Below are 15,728 nucleotides of genomic sequence, written 5' to 3'. Positions count from 1 at the left end.
CAGTTTGGATCCCGCAGGGCCATGCTTAGATGATTTAGCCCTCTTCGGGGCTGACGGGATCTGCTCCTCCGCGCCTTCACCGACGTGCGGTGGCGGGGTTAGTTTGGGGGAGGAATGTTCCTCTCGTCCCTCCGAGGGAGAGGCCCCGGGCGCTTCCGACGCTGCACGCTTTAGCGGCTGGGGCGTCTCAGGGGCTAGAGCCCGCTCATAAAGTAGCGCCTTGAGGCGGGATTCTCTGTTCCTCCGGGCTTGGGGAGTGAAGGCTAGGCAAATTTTGCAAGACTGGGGTAGGTGACTTTCCCCCAGGTAGAGCAGGCACATAGAGTGGCCGTCTGCGTTGGGGAGCTTTCCCCCACAGGCCGCACATTTTTTAAAGAAAGAGGTGGTACTCATGGTGGAAGAACTGGCCTGCGATCCAAGGATGGGACGAGACGTAGTCAGGCGGTCCGGGTCAGGTAGGTAACTGGCGATCGATATAGTCAGACGGTCCGAATCAAAGCCAAAAGATATTAGGGAGTCCAAGAGTAGTCAACTGTCCGAGTCAAAAACCGTTAGAAATGGCGGAACAAACACTAGAAGAAACCAACAAGCTGCTGCTGAGCTGCGGAAAAAGGAACTGGGGGCGTAGTCCCCGCCTCCGGGCATTTATACTATTGGGGAGCTTGGGCGGGGCCTCCACCGAAAAAGTTTCAAATTTGAGATCTAGAAGGTTCCGAAAAGCTGCGCATGCGCAGGAATTAACCCATATGTGCGATTTCACAGACTACATGACGAAGAAACTGGTAAAGGTACTGGTTAAAGGTATTGACTTGAGATGGCTGTCAAAGCCTGGAACTCTGCGACCGACTGAAGACACGTCCTGCCTCTAGAATTCCCTGGCGGTCTATGATCTATAACGGCTCTTTTTACCTCAGGCAGAAGGGGGCGTGGCCAACTGACACAAAATGGCTCCCTTTTCCTCAGACAAAAGTGCAAACAAAATGGCTGACACAAAACAAGAAGGGTTTTGAACTCCACTCTTGTACACTAGAGTCTCGCTTATCCAACATAAACGGGTTGGCAGAATGTTGGATAAGGAGGGATTAAAGAAAAGCTGTGCGTTGCTGAGAAACAGCTGTTTCTTAGCAACACGCAGCGGGCTTTTCTAAGTGCCGGACACCCACTGGGAGGTGCAAGACGTGGCCGGTGCGTCAGATAATACAGAGTGTCGGATAAGCCTAGATTGGATAACCAAGACTCTACTGTAACATAACAGTTACTGCTTTAAAACTATGGGTAAGGAAGCCAAACAAAGGGAAACTGGAACTCATGCCATTCCAGCACAGGTGGCATTGTGACAATTTCCCTCCTGGTTAAGAAGAAAGACAAACAGCCAATCTGAAGAACAAGATAATTTTATTTTAGGCACAATAGTTGTTGGGTGCTTTGAAAAACAAAATAATGGAAAATTCTGAGTAACAAAACAAACAAAGCTTTTGTACTTTTAGGAATCTTGTATTCTCTACAATTGGTTAGCTTAATAAAGTTGTACAGGCAGGAAGAGAAGGCATCTGTCTCATTTCTCTCCTCTTTGTTAATATTCTGAAAAAATTAAAAGGAATTAATTTCTCAGTGTATTAAGCACATAACTACTCTTATCAGTATTAAGTCTACTCCAGGGAACTGTGGCAAGATTTCCAGGAACAATACAGTACAAAGCATTCAAGAAATAAAGCATGGCACTGGTGTAGGTTCAATGGACTGTAAGGACATGCGGATTCTTATAGCAGAGCATCCTTGCTGTGGATTATCAATTAGGCAGCTTCAACCAAGATGGGAAAGGGGAGATAAAGCAAGAGCATGCCAGCAGCATCCTCTCAGTAGAGGCAACTAACTGGGATTTGTGGATGGCAGAGTTACCTAAGCAGTTTGCTACGAAATCCCCATCAACGAAATTGGACACAGGCACAGAGGGGACTTGGGATAGGCCTAACAAATTCAGCTTACATTTCTACTGCATGTTGGGCTGAGATGTTTTTAAAATGATTAATAGTTTTTCTTTCCAGCTTGGCTTATGGTCAACATATAGCTGTTTTAATACTTATGTTTCATATTTCTTCCAAAGAATTCAAAGCAGCGCGCACACACACACACACACACACGGCTTTTCTATGCTCTGCTTTACCTCTACAACAAATCTGTGTGAGAAACATAAGTGAGAATGTATTACTATCCCATCTTTATCCAGTTTCATGGAGAGCAGGGACTTAAATCACCCAAATCTCAGTCCGATGCTGCAAATCATTATACAACACTGGCTCTTCCCCTCACTATCTTCTCATACTTGTTTCCTTCATATATACTTCCCCTTTATTGTTGTTATAGTTCCTATTTAAGGAAGATCTATGACTTCTACCTCTACTCCAACTTTGCTCATAAAGCATACTAATATCTACTGGACTCATTTTCATCAAATCTCCCATTACAATGATCTCCTTTCTGATAAATGAAGGGAATTTCAGTAAAAGGAGAAAGGTCCACATGGAATTTGATTAATTTAGCAATATATAGGTGCCTGATATAATTCCTGGCTATCTCTGTAAAATAGTGAAAGATTATTGAGGAGAAATACATGTTTATTTTTTAAAAGTAATGAGATACTCTGGATAAGCTTGGATATCATTGAAAGTGACAAACAAGGTTGGTTTCTGTATATTATCAGTCATACTATCATAGAGATTTGTGGGATCTGTTGTGTTCTTTGGCTGTGGAACAATTAATCCTTGAGCTCCAACACAATAGTCTCCAACAAGTACTCTAGCAAAGTACATGTATTTTCTCCCATTTGCATCAGGTTTTGAATAGGTATCGTGGGCAGAATAGCTGGCATCAACAGCGAAATAGGTTCCATTTCCATACACTGCAGCTATAAAAAGAAAACATTAAAAGTTTAGACAGTCAATTATTATCAAGTCCCTTGATTCTTCATTTCTTAGGCTATTAACTCCTGCAACATCATTCAGTACCAAGCACAGTGGTTTGGCCATTTCATTAGTGTTTTGAAGTACAGTAAAGAGAATATTTTATCACATTGAAGGATGGACACTCAGAAACGCAAGATTCAGGCTTGTTTCTGCATCTGTCTACTGAACTTTACTAACCTGAGTAGAGAGGAGCTACCTGTAGCCCTTCAAAAATCAACATCACTCAAAAATAATGTGAACTGAGAATTCAACAACATTCAAATGGCAATTTTTTCTCCAAATCCGTCCAGTATCGATGGGTGTGTTTTCCTCTTATTTTTACTAGGGAACCCACTTTAAATGATCAAGATCAAGGTTCAAGATTTCAGTTTTCTTCATGGTCAAACTCCAGTAACACAATTGGCTTAAAGATACTGGAGCTGTCCTGACTTTCAGTATTCCTGCAGATGCAGCTAAAGGCATCCATCTGGGGGACCTTACAATTTAAGGCAGGAATGCAGAGACTTTGACCCTCTTGCTACTTTGGGTTATTATCCCAGTTTCTTTGGGTAGTTTTGGATGGGGTAGATGGGTATTGCAAACCAAAACATCTGGGGGCCCAAACTCTGATGATACCCTTTGCCATTCTATCCCCAATGCTTTATAATATTTACATAAAGCTGCTGGGAGAGATCATCCATAGGCAGGGCCGTAGCCTGGGGGGGATTGAAGTTCAACTCCCCCCCCCCACACACACAAAAAAACATGTCAGGTTAAAAAACACCGGGTTTACTCATGAATTGGTTAACTAGTAAATGAGGGTTTTCTTTAAACCTGACACATTTGGGGGTGGGGGTCAGGGCCAGCTATGGCCCTGTCTGTAGGCATAGGACTGGGTTTTATCAGTATGCTGATGACACCCAAATATATTTCTCTATGCCCTCAAAAGTTTCAGCTAAGGATAGTGTGTCCCCTCTGAATGAATGCCTGGAGGAGGTAATGGGCTGCATGAGGAAAAACAAATTGAAACTAAATCCAGACAAAACTGAGGTGCTTGCTATCAAGGGTCCTAATCTGGGGGTGGAGGCATGTCAACCAGTTCTGAATGGGGTTACACTCCCCCTGAAAGACTCGATCCGCAGCTTGGGAGTGTTCCTGGATCTGTCTTTCCAAATGACAGACCAGGTAGATGCGATGGTCAGGAATGCTTACTACCAGCTTTGGCCGATACACCAGCCGTGCCCCTCCCTAGATTTGGAGGACCTGAAGATGATAGTGCACGTGCTGGTAACCTCAAGGTTGGACTTCTGCAATGTGCTTTACATTGGGCTACCAGGTTCAGAAACTCCAGCTAGTTCAAAATATGGCAGCCAGATTGGTTACAGGAACATCTAGGAGTGAGCATATTACACCTATCGCAAAGTCACTGCACTGGCTGCCATTTAGTTTCTAACCCAAATGTCTACAGGTAACGTTCAGTTCACCAACTTACCATGCATTCCAGCATAACTTCGATTAAATCCTGAGTTATTTATGAGGGTTAATGATGTACTAGCTGTTCCATGAAAAAGGTTCCGTTCGTTATTTGCATGGCCATTTTTGGCATCCATTTCCTGCTTTTTGATTTGGTATGCCTGCCAGTAGAAAGGATTTTGGATCCTTTCAATCTATAAAAGGATAGGGAAATTGTGGATAAGGGGAAAAAACCAGCAAAATGACAACAACAAGTTGATTTCCCCTCCTCTCTAACCCAAGAATGAGGCAGAAAACAGAAAGGTCCCAATAGAACAGGAACTAGACTCCATTCCTTTGGTGATGCCATTTTAAGGCATGGCTACAAATAATGTATAGTCTAAGGGCTGCATAAGACTGTCTTTTTGAGAAGGAAAAATGTCTTATTGAAAGAGACAAGTTTTGTTCATTATCCCTCCCATAGAGGCACTGCAAAAGTGTAAAACAGGAGTGAAAAGCAAATGAACCTAAAATTCCACAGCAAGGCAACTGACTACTTCAGGCAAAATTCAAGCCAGATTGGGATGCCTATCTTCTAGTTCCTTTGGTAGGCTTGCACTGACTGCCAGATAAGCTCTGGGGGCATGGGATGGAGCAACCTTGTAAATAAATCTAACAAGTTTTGCTTCAGCTCTACATTATAGAAAATGCAAAGGGGTGGGGGGTGGGAAGAAGGGTAAAACAAAGAAGACTTTTTAATTTATTATTTCTCATGTAACTGACCAATTCAAGATATGGAATAAAAAGTTACCTTTTCGATAGTCCATGAATTACACGTCTGACAAAATATCTGCTTCACCGTGACGTATTCCTTCACTTCTGGATTTAGGTTCACCACTTTGACACGCATTTGCCCCATGTCTTCCCACTCTTCAGGAAGAGCCATTGCCAGATTTTCTAGGTAATGGACATGACACTATTACCTCTCATGACACATACATTTTTCTTTCATGAATATGCAATGTGGTGATTACTAGCCACAAAATAAGCAGCTTGGTCTACAAGTCTCAAATTAATCTTTATTTACAGTCAGCAATCAGTAGAGAATCCCACCTTATAATCATCCGTCCACATCAGTACAGTGTTTACATTATGTTAGCATATAAATTAAAATTTAACCCTATTTAAAAGATACTTATAAAACCATACTCTTGGTTATAAGTTTCAAAAAGTTTTTTTTTTCGTGTCAGGAGCAACTGGAGTTGCTTCTGGAGTGAGAGAATTGGCCGTCTGCAAGGACGTTGCCCAGGGAACACCCGGATGTTTTGATGTTTTTACCATCCTTGTGGGAGGCTTCGTTCATGTCCCCGCATGGAGTTGGAGCTGATAGAGGGAGCTCATCCGCGCTCCCCCGGGTGAGCTCACTTTTTTTTTTTAACATGATATAATTCATCTTCAAAAAGATAAATTATATCATGTTAAAATCAACTCATCACGTACTATCCAACTACTGGGTGTCATTATTTTTGACAAATTGATACACAGAAGCAGACCATTAATCTTGTAATTCTGAGGTCACTGCCTATAGTCTATTATATCTTTAGTAATTGGTCTACAAGTATTGTATAAAATTAAGCTACCAAATTGCTTTAAAGATCTTAGTAATATTTCCAAACTAAAGATTCATCCTCAGCAAGCTCTGCACCTGAAATACATTACTAATGTAATATTAATGTTGCTCTCAACAAAAAAAGGCGATGTAATGAATTGCATCATACCAGATTGTCCCTTCTAAAGTACATGTTCACCACACAGATGGGATGAAGAATATGTGTCCCCCATGATGTTGGTTTGAAAGTAAGATCACCCCCCAGTAAGGGCATTGGAGCCAAACATTTGGAGGGACACATGTTTCTGATCCACATGCAAATCTAATGCCTGTAAGGCTGCACAAAATAAGATAGGGCAAGGAAGAAGGTTCTCTTATATAACAGGAAACGTATAAAGTAAACAAAAACAAACCTTCTGCTTTTGTAACACGTCGAAGATTAATAATTGCACCTTGGGCATCCATTGCACACTGCTGACTTGGATCCACTGTGTAATGTTTATTCTGTATGGTTATTTTAATCAGATTCTGATGCTGTGCCGCAGCTTCTATCTTCATGTTGGTCATCGAATCAAAGGCCTTGTATTGCCCGTTGTCGTCATACTGCCATTCTACTAAGTTGATAAAAAGATCTGCCTTGGCCTGCTCTTCTCTGCGATCTCTGATATTTCTAATTAATGTCTGGATTTCAGTGCTAGCAGCCAAAACATCTCTGGTTGTGCCACAAACACGTAAGGAAGGAGGAAAGCTTCCTAATTCTAGCTTAATCATAATTTGCAGCCTCCTCTGGAGGTCTCCAAGTTTCTCATATTCGCTTTCTTCAAAGTTTATGATACAGCTATCTGAAAAATTCATTTCATTCTGGTCCTTTAAAATCAGATCTTTCAGCCAAGATGCTGCAACTTCTACCTTTTCCTGGCTATCACCACAAATCTGAAAAGTGGCAGGCTCTATGGTTTTCTCCAGAAGCAAGGTTCGTTTAGGAGTTACTTCTTCAGCAGATTTTCCACTACTAAACCAACTTGCAACAGTACCTGAAATAGAAACGTGAACACCTTTAACTAAAACACTTGCAGAGAAGAATGTTTACACTAGTAAAAGTCATCTACTTACCTGTTATTTTCCTAAAAAATGACTCTGGAGGCTTTTCTTCAGGTTTGGAATCTTCAGCTTCATTTCTTTTCATGCTTTCATGAAACACCTTTAGTAAATGTGCCTGGAAAATAATTATCTTGATATTTTTCACCACTGGGGCAGATGTATTTCTCGCATAATCTATGATGGCATCAATCATGTCATTGGCCACCATTTTAGGATCCCGTCCTGCTTTACCTGCAATGATAATAAGATGTCTGCTTCATAGAAAACCAAGAGAGGCTCTTTTTACTGCCATAATTACCTGCCATGGAATCAGAAACAGGTTGCATTATTAGCACTCCCTACATTTCCTCTGGACAACAGGAAGTTGGAGCTGAGCAACTTTCTCATAGGGGAGCATATGGTGGGAAGTGGCAGAAGCCCACAAGCGAGACTCCAATCCCGCCACCACTGCCGCTGCTCATCCTCCCCCACCTCTTCCTCCATGGAAGACGATGAGTGGAAGCAGCGGAAGCCACAGCTGCGGCGGCGGGATTGGAGCTTTGCTTGCTAGCTTTGCCACCACCACTCATCCTGCCCCACCTCTTCCTCTATGGAGGAGGATGGCATCAATCCTCCTCTATGGAGGAGGAGGTTGAGGAGAAGCGGCAGAAGTTGCGGAAGCCCGCAAGTGAGGCTCCAATCCCCCCGCTGCCACTCATCCTCCCCTACCTCTTCCTCCATGGAGGAGGACGAGCAGAAGCAGCGGTAGCAGAGGCAGGATTGGAGCCTCGCTTGCGGGCTCCGCTGCCACTCATCCTCCATGGGGGATGAGGAGATGTAGCAGAAGCAGCGGTGGCTGCAGGAGGATTGGGGTCTCGTTAGCTGGCTCCACTGCTGCCGCTACCACTCATCCTCCTCCTCCAACCCTCTCCATGGGGGCAAAGGCCAGCTGGCTTTGGAGCCTCATCTCTAGGCTCCGCTGCCTGGCTTGACTCAAATATAAGCTGAGGAGGACTTTTTTAGCCCAAAAAAGGGCTGAAAAACTTGGCTTATCTTCTAGTATATACAGTAACTGAAGATACTGCATACATCAGCATTTGGAATTTAATGAGATGTCTTGTGCCACAACTGATGTCGTTCCAGGGTCTTCAAAGATTCTGATAATGATAAATACAGTTTGGAGATTACTTGATATGTTTTGACTTTAGTCCTTGGAGATTACTTGATATGTTTTGACTTTAGTCCACATTTAAGCCTTGATAATTACAGTTTCCTTTAAACATTACAGTCTGGAAGATACTACTGTGAATTACAACAGTTGACTGTACTTATTATTTTCATTATTGTTGTTAACTCTCAGGTTATAATGTTTGTACAAGATGCTCTAAATTACATAGTGCATTTTATGTTTTGAACCTTTATAGTATTTGCTTATCTTTTTTGCATAGAAAGAAGATAGCTCTATACTCAGAGAGGCCTGACTATTTCTGTGGCCTTTACATGTCACATCTCTTTTTATGTTTTGAACCTTTATAGTGTTTGCTTATCTCTTCTTCAAAGATTCTTTCAGTACCAGACACTGTCATGCGTTACTGCTATAGCATAAACTTTATTTCTGGTAAGTGATGTAACGACAAAGCATTCCAGCCCTTGTAATGACAGGATCCAGCTTCCCTTGACAGACAATGGTAGAATTGGGCTTCCAAACAAATTATACCAATATGAATCCCTCAACTTACAATCAAGCTCAGACTCCACTTATGACATACATTCGGACTAGGCCAGGCATGGGCAACCTTGGGACCTCCAAGAGTTTTGGACTCTAACTCCCATAATTTCTAACAGCTGGTAGGCTTCCAAAGGCTCCCATGGCCAGGGGTTGTGAGGATGCCTGTCACAGATGTGGGCGAAACGTCAGGAGAGAATACTTCTGGACAGGCCCGTAGCCAGGATTTTGGTTCGGGAGGGGCTGGGATTTTGGTTTGGGGGGTGGGGGGACTGAGTCTGAGTGATAGAGGATCTGCCCTAGCAAACCTTTTGTATCGTTATCCCAATACCCCCATGCATATGGGATATATTGAGCATGGTGATCAGATAATGATATGAATAAACATAACAATTTAAATAATAAATGTAAGGCCTTCTTGTGGACGACCCTGAGAATTTAGGGGGGGCGGCTGAAGCTCCTCAAGCCGCCCCCCCCCCCCGCTACATGCCTGCTTCTGGAACATGGCCATACAGCCCAGAAAACATACAACAACCCAGCTGGTAGGCTGTTAGGACGTGGGAGTTGACATTCAAAACACCTGGAGGGCCGAGGTTTGCCCATGTCTGGGCTAGGATGTATCCCCACCAGTGGTAGGCCAATGGAAGATGGATTCACAAAGGATATGTAGTGGAGAGCAAAGGAAGAAAAACAACTCATGCAAGCGTGACCCATGTCGCTATCACATAACTAAGAAAATTGTAGAGTAATGTTAGCAACAGAAAAAATATTCATCGTCCCTGTTTGTTCCCACCCTTCATACGTTTTCTCATCCCCAAATGCAAAAAATATCAAATGATAGATTTATACCGTAAGTTAACCCTTTCACATCAGTGGATAGCTGTCAAAGTTTGGCCATGATACTAACAAGGCTTTTAATCCCATCTGAATGACAGCAGAGACCCAACTCACTACCACCAGGAATTCCACCAAGCAGAATGAGAAAGTAACACCCTCATCACCAGCCTACAATGAAAAACTGCTTCTCTCTCTGTGTGTGTGTGTTTTTTTTTACATTTATTTAACAAGAAAATAATCAAGCAAATGGAAGAGCAGCAAAAGAGGATTAATAGTTATAAAATATAATCTCATATCTCAACACAACACTGTTATACCACTCAAGCAACTGTCTACTAAACATATGGTTTGAGAAACCTCATGTTTCCTTTGAAATGCTGTTCACTTAGTATAGCAGTGAAGTGTGTGAACATCCTAAGCTACCAGTAACATCACTGGAAGTTCCATTATGCCCATTTCTGCTTCCTGGTGCACAAGTTAGTTGTCCTTCTCCACCTGCAGGTAATACAAACCTGTTCCAATTGCAGGGAAGGCCACAGAGGTGAATTGTCTTTGTTCACACTCCTTGAGAGATTTGGAGATTTGTGCTTTAATATCAGCCATGGCTACAAGATGGAGGACATTTCTACATTTCAACTGTCCAGCTGTTGTGCAAAGGAGGTTGTTGTGAGGCTGGGAAGCTGAATGAAGAAAAAAACAAAACGAGGGAGCGAATGAAATGGCACCTAAATCAACCTAAATGCAAGACTTCTGTTTGAAATGTCTTTTCAGACAGATGTGTACCATCAGAATTTAAGCAAAGGGTGCCCTTTTCACAACTGATATGGATTGAGGTTTGTGCCATATTGCAGTGCTGAGTATCACAGGGCATGTCTACATTGATAATTTAACGCAATTTCAAACCAGTATGGAAGAAAATGGTTTTGCTGTGCAGATGGTTACATAAGAAATCCTGGAACCAGTTTGAGACTTTCATGGTTTTTACACAAACCACAGGGTACTGCTGTGCATTAAGGGCTTTATTTCAATCACTTTTGTGGGAATTTGTCTGGCCACAACAGTTAGAAACTAGATTCAAACTGCATTAAGATCATCTGAACACAATGATTCTGGCAAAGAAATGCAAACTAAACTTGAGAGCGAAGAGTTCCGGCGTGCAAGAATCAATACTGTCTCTTGATGTCCTCAGTTGGGGCCCCAGGAAGGCACAACTACTATTATTACTTCCTGGTTTATGAATGTCTAGATGCTCCAGCACAACTCTGGTCAATTTCCTCCAGAAGTTGATAATAGAGCTGTGTTGGAGGGCCTAGATATTCCTACAGAGCAATATGTTTATTTGTGGTTTCTCACTTTCATGAGATTCTACATTCCTAATTTGTTGGCAGACAAAACAATAATGCTGCACCTGATTTACATTTTGCTTTACTTTCTGCATAATCGATAGCACTGTACATTCTACAGTCAATAATATAATCAGCAGGATTACAAGGAGTGGCACATGGTGGAATTACACTGGGGTATGCATCTCTCTAGGATCTCTTAGACCTCTCAGCAGTTTCTGATACCATTGATGATGATATCTTTCTGAGTCACACCCTGCTTAGGATGTAGAGGTACTATTTTACAACAGCTGTGTTAATTCCTGGAGGGATGAACTCATAAAATGGCGTTGGAAGTCTTCTGGCTGACTTGGCCATTGGTCTACTTCAACTTCAGTTGATGTAAAGGGCTAGAATGTTGGTTCTCAACCTGTGGGTCCCCAGGTGTTTTGGCCCACCACTCCCAGAAATCCCAGCCACTTTACCAGCTGTTAGGATTTCTTAGAGTTGAAGGCCAAAACATCTGGAGACCCACAGGTTGAGAATCACTGCTCTAGACTTTTAAGAGTTCCCTGACCGGAAAGGCTAGAAATTGCCTCTCTTTTTTGTCCTTGTGCCAGGAGGCAAAACCTTTTTTTATTCTGACAGACTTTTAGCACTTAGGGCAGTAAGTGCTGTGATCTCTAACTTTTTAAAATCTTGAGTCTATGCTATTAGTAGGTCTAATAGTTTAATTTGGTGTTAATGTTGACCTTTTGTGTGCTTTTAATTCTAAACTTTCTAATGCTTAAGCTATATTGACTCAAGTTACTTGGGAAGGCCAAGAGCTCGAACACTGTTTCCATCCTAAATATCTTGGTGTCACCTTAGATAGAACATTAACGTATAGGAAACACTGCATGAACACCAAGCACAAAGTAGCTGCACGCAACAACATCCTGCGGAAACTGACTGGCAGCTCATGGGGTGCAGACCCACAAGTAATAAGAACATCAGCCCTGGCCTTGTCTTTCTCAACTGCTGAGTACGCCTGTCCTGCCTGGCAAAAGTCTGCCCATGCGAAGCAGGTGGACATAGCACTAAATGAAACATGCAGAATAATCACAGGATGCCTTAAACCTACGCCTGTTGATAAACTCTACAAGTTAGCTGGCATTGCCCCTCCTGACGTGCTGCTAACGGTGAGAGAAATAAGGTCGAACACTGTGAAAGCCACCCACTGCATGACTATCAGCCTCCTCCCACCAGACTCAAATCATGGAAGGGCTTCATGAGAACCACCACTCCTCTTGATGTTCCTCCAGCGACAGCAAGGGTGTCCCTCTGGGCAGCTAAACCTGGCAATTCCAACTGGATGGCCCCCCATGAGGGTCTTCCTCCAGGGGCAAACCAAGAATGGGCAACTTGGAAGTCCCTGAACAGACTCAGAAGTGGAGTGGGCAGATCTAAAGACAACTTGGCGAGGTGGCATTACCTGGAGGAATCCTCCACCTTGTGTGACTGCGGAGCAGAACAAACAACTCCTCATATGTATGCCTGCCCACAATGTCCTGCCTCATCATGCACGGAGGAGGAGTTGTTTAAAGCTACGGACAATGCGGTTGCTGTTGCCCGTTTTTGGTCTAAAACTATTTAGTTGCTTGTGATTTCCTTTTTTTTTCATCATTTAAAATGTATTTGTTATGCAATGCTTTTGACACGAAATAAATAAAAGCTATATTGACTGCCAGTCTTGGGAAAAAGAACTTTTCATAAAATTGTTCCTAATACAGTAGAGTCTCACTTATCCAACATAAACGGGCCGGCAGAATGTTGGATAAGTGAATATGTTGGATAATAAGGAGGGATTAAGGAAAAGCCTATTAAACATCAAATTAGGTTATGATTTTACAAATTAAGCACCAAAAGATCATGTTATACAACTAATTTGACAGAAAAAGTAGTTCAATACACAGTAATGTTATGTTATAATTACTGTATTTATGAATTTAGCACCAAAATATCATGATATATTGAAAACATTGACTACAAAAATGTGTTGGATAATCCAGAATGTTGGATAAGCGAGTGTTGGATAAGTGAGAGTCTACCGTATCTACAACGCGAAGGAGCAGAGTGAACCATGGTCATTTTCGAAGTAAATGAAAAAGAATAGCAATAATCTCTATTGCTGCTTTTAAAACTCCATGACCCATAGGCCTTAAGGACTGTTGAAGTTCACTACCAACCATCCCTTCTCTAAACCGCTACCAGTAGATTTGCTTCTTGGAACGGATTTGTACCTAGCTGAGCACATTCTGCTGCCATTGCTGGTCCGCCTCCTTCCAGAATTGCTTTGGAAACACCTTAAAATGAAAAGAAGCACATGAATAATAAATAAATGCAATTTAAAATAAATAATATTTGCAAATTTATTTGAGAGGAGGGAAATCAAGTTTAACACCTCACATTCAACAAGACTCAACCTCCCTTCCTTTAACTCATTGGCACCGTTAGGCAATTCACCATGCACAAGTGCTGTTATGTGGATACCTGTGGCCACTTTACAGTGGCATCTCCATACAGGAGCTATGCAAGTGACTAAGCAGCACTCCCTTCACTGACAAACATTACAAAATTTTAAACAAGAAGGGGAATACTGCTGTAGTCAACTTTTCCCACTGAAAAATCAGTTGATATCAATGCCACTGAAAAAGATCTGTGTTTTTGGCATGTTTAGGTAAAGGTAAAGGTTTTTCCCTGACATTAAGTCTAGTCGTTTCCAACTTTGGAAGCTGGTGCTCACCTCCATTTCTAAGCCAAAGAGCCGGTGTTAGTGCCATTACCTTTCCGCCAGAGCGTACCTATTGATCTACTTACATTTGCAGGTTTTTGAACTGCTAGGTTGGCAGAAGCTGGGGCTAACAGCGAGAGCTCATTCTGCTCCATGGATTCGAACTGCTGACCTTTCGATCAGCAAGTTCAGCAGCTCAGTGGCATTACAAGTAGAGGATAGCCAGTGGAGGGCAAGAGACAAACAACTAGCCAGATGGGCTTCTGCTATTTGGTTGCATTTCATATCTCTCTCTCTCTCTCTCTCTCTCTCTTCAAATTCTTAGGCTGTGTGTATGCCTTCAGCTGGCTGTAGATTTATGGCAAACCCATGGATTTTACAAGGATTCCTAAGTTAAGGAATTCTCAGAGGACATTTTTCCAGTTCCGTCTTCTGAAATACAGTGTATAGCCACTGGTGTTTGCTGGCAGTCTCCCATCCAATACTAACCAGGGCTGACCCTGCCTAATTTCCAAGATGAGACATGTTCTGGGTACTTTTTCCTTATCTTCCCTTTGTTGAAAAGGGGTGGTTGCAAGGAATTCAAGTAATGCAGTTACCTTCAACCGAGCATAGCGGCAATAAGGATGTAGTGAAGAAAGAATTAAAATGCAATACAATGAGTGGGAAAAGGAATTATTACTTTTAGTATTACTGGTCATATTTTTAGTTAGTTTTAAGAGCATTCTAATAGGCATTTGGGCCACTGAGTTGTGAGCTTTTCAGGCTGTATGGCCATGTTCCAGAAGCATTCTCTCCTAATGTTTTGCCTGCATCTGTGGCTGGCATCTTTTCCAAGATTCATATCATTCTCTGAGCAATGACTTTTCTTCAAGACAAAAAGAAACGCCACAACTCCGGTTTTTTGATATTGTAAAACACTGCAATAGCAACAGAGTATTTTCCAAATCCTGCTGACTGATACCAACAATGAATTAATTTTAAAACAACTCACAAACTTTGAGAATTATAACTCTTCTTTATCAGCTTAGATAGGCACACCAAGCACTAAACTACCCTTTTTTCGTGTCAGGAGCTACTTGAGAAGTTGCTTCTGGAATGAAAGAATTGGCCATCTGCAAGGGCATTGCCCAGGGAATGCCCAGATGTTTGATGTTTTACCATCCTTGTGGGAGGCTTATCTCATGTCCCTGCATGGGGAGCTGGAGCTGACCGGGGGAGCTCACCTGCTCTCCCCGGATTCGAGCAGCCAACTTGTTGACCTAACAGCACAAGGGTTTAACCCATTGCACCACTGTGGGCTCCACAAAAACTATGCTGAAGTATAGAGGATCATGCTGAGTAGTTTGATGGGCTGCCTGGGATTTGTGATAATGCACATGATAGGGGAGTACAAAGCAGGCTAGAGGTTCTTCACTAAGAACACACTAAATCTTACAAGTTTGCTGACAACGAAGCAGGAGAGAGATGGTTGTACTGTTTTTCATGGGATTAAAGTAAGCAACACATAGGACCTTGGACTAAAGTTGATCGAGCAACATTTCCAACAAATTAAACACACCCTACTTACTACTGTTTTTTGAATCTCACTTTAGGATCATATGAAGAAAAAGGACATATACAGGCAGTCCCCAGGTTATGAACAAGATAGGTTCTGTAGATCTGTTCTTAAGCTGAATTTGTATATAAGCCAGAACAAGTATGTTTTTAAGTGTAACTCCTGCCAAAAAATATGTACATTTTAGCTTTGGGTAGCATGGGGGAGGGTTAACACATCTATGGTGTTTGTTTTGCTATCTGTATCCCTGTTCAGAAAATTTCACCTCACTTTGTGTTCCTGTGGTCATTGGCTTTTGAAAGATTTGTCTTGTTGTGGAAACAAGGATTGGTGATAAAGCTTCTGTGGAGGCACCTTTCCCCCATGATAATGCTTCCAGGAGCGAATTTCCCTTCCTAGGGGAAGATTTCTCTCACTTCCTGTTGTCTC

The 15,728-nt window shown here is 42.3% G+C and overlaps 1 protein-coding gene across 2 annotated transcripts in view; it reads right to left on the bottom strand.

Annotated features, from left to right (window-relative positions):
• Nucleotides 1–1,378: 1,378 nt before the first annotated feature.
• LOC100555773 (protein mono-ADP-ribosyltransferase PARP14) overlaps nucleotides 1,379–15,728 on the bottom strand; it is a 44,780-nt gene continuing 30,430 nt past the window's right edge. For both annotated transcript variants that reach the window (XM_062974317.1, XM_016993788.2), the window contains 7 exons: nucleotides 13,251–13,313; nucleotides 10,159–10,326; nucleotides 7,117–7,335; nucleotides 6,417–7,037; nucleotides 5,206–5,351; nucleotides 4,435–4,609; nucleotides 1,379–2,905 (listed from right to left, as the gene is read on the bottom strand). In XM_062974317.1, coding sequence (XP_062830387.1) covers nucleotides 2,616–2,905; nucleotides 4,435–4,609; nucleotides 5,206–5,351; nucleotides 6,417–7,037; nucleotides 7,117–7,335; nucleotides 10,159–10,326; nucleotides 13,251–13,313 — 1,682 coding nt within the window. In that variant the 3' untranslated portion in view covers nucleotides 1,379–2,615. The remainder of the gene's footprint in view (nucleotides 2,906–4,434; nucleotides 4,610–5,205; nucleotides 5,352–6,416; nucleotides 7,038–7,116; nucleotides 7,336–10,158; nucleotides 10,327–13,250; nucleotides 13,314–15,728) is intronic.

Source organism: Anolis carolinensis, chromosome 1 (genome assembly GCF_035594765.1).
Source record: "Anolis carolinensis isolate JA03-04 chromosome 1, rAnoCar3.1.pri, whole genome shotgun sequence".
Taxonomy (NCBI): Eukaryota; Metazoa; Chordata; class Lepidosauria; order Squamata; family Dactyloidae; genus Anolis; species Anolis carolinensis.
The sequence above is the reverse complement of the archived record's forward strand: the minus strand, read 5'-3'. Positions and strand labels throughout refer to the sequence as shown.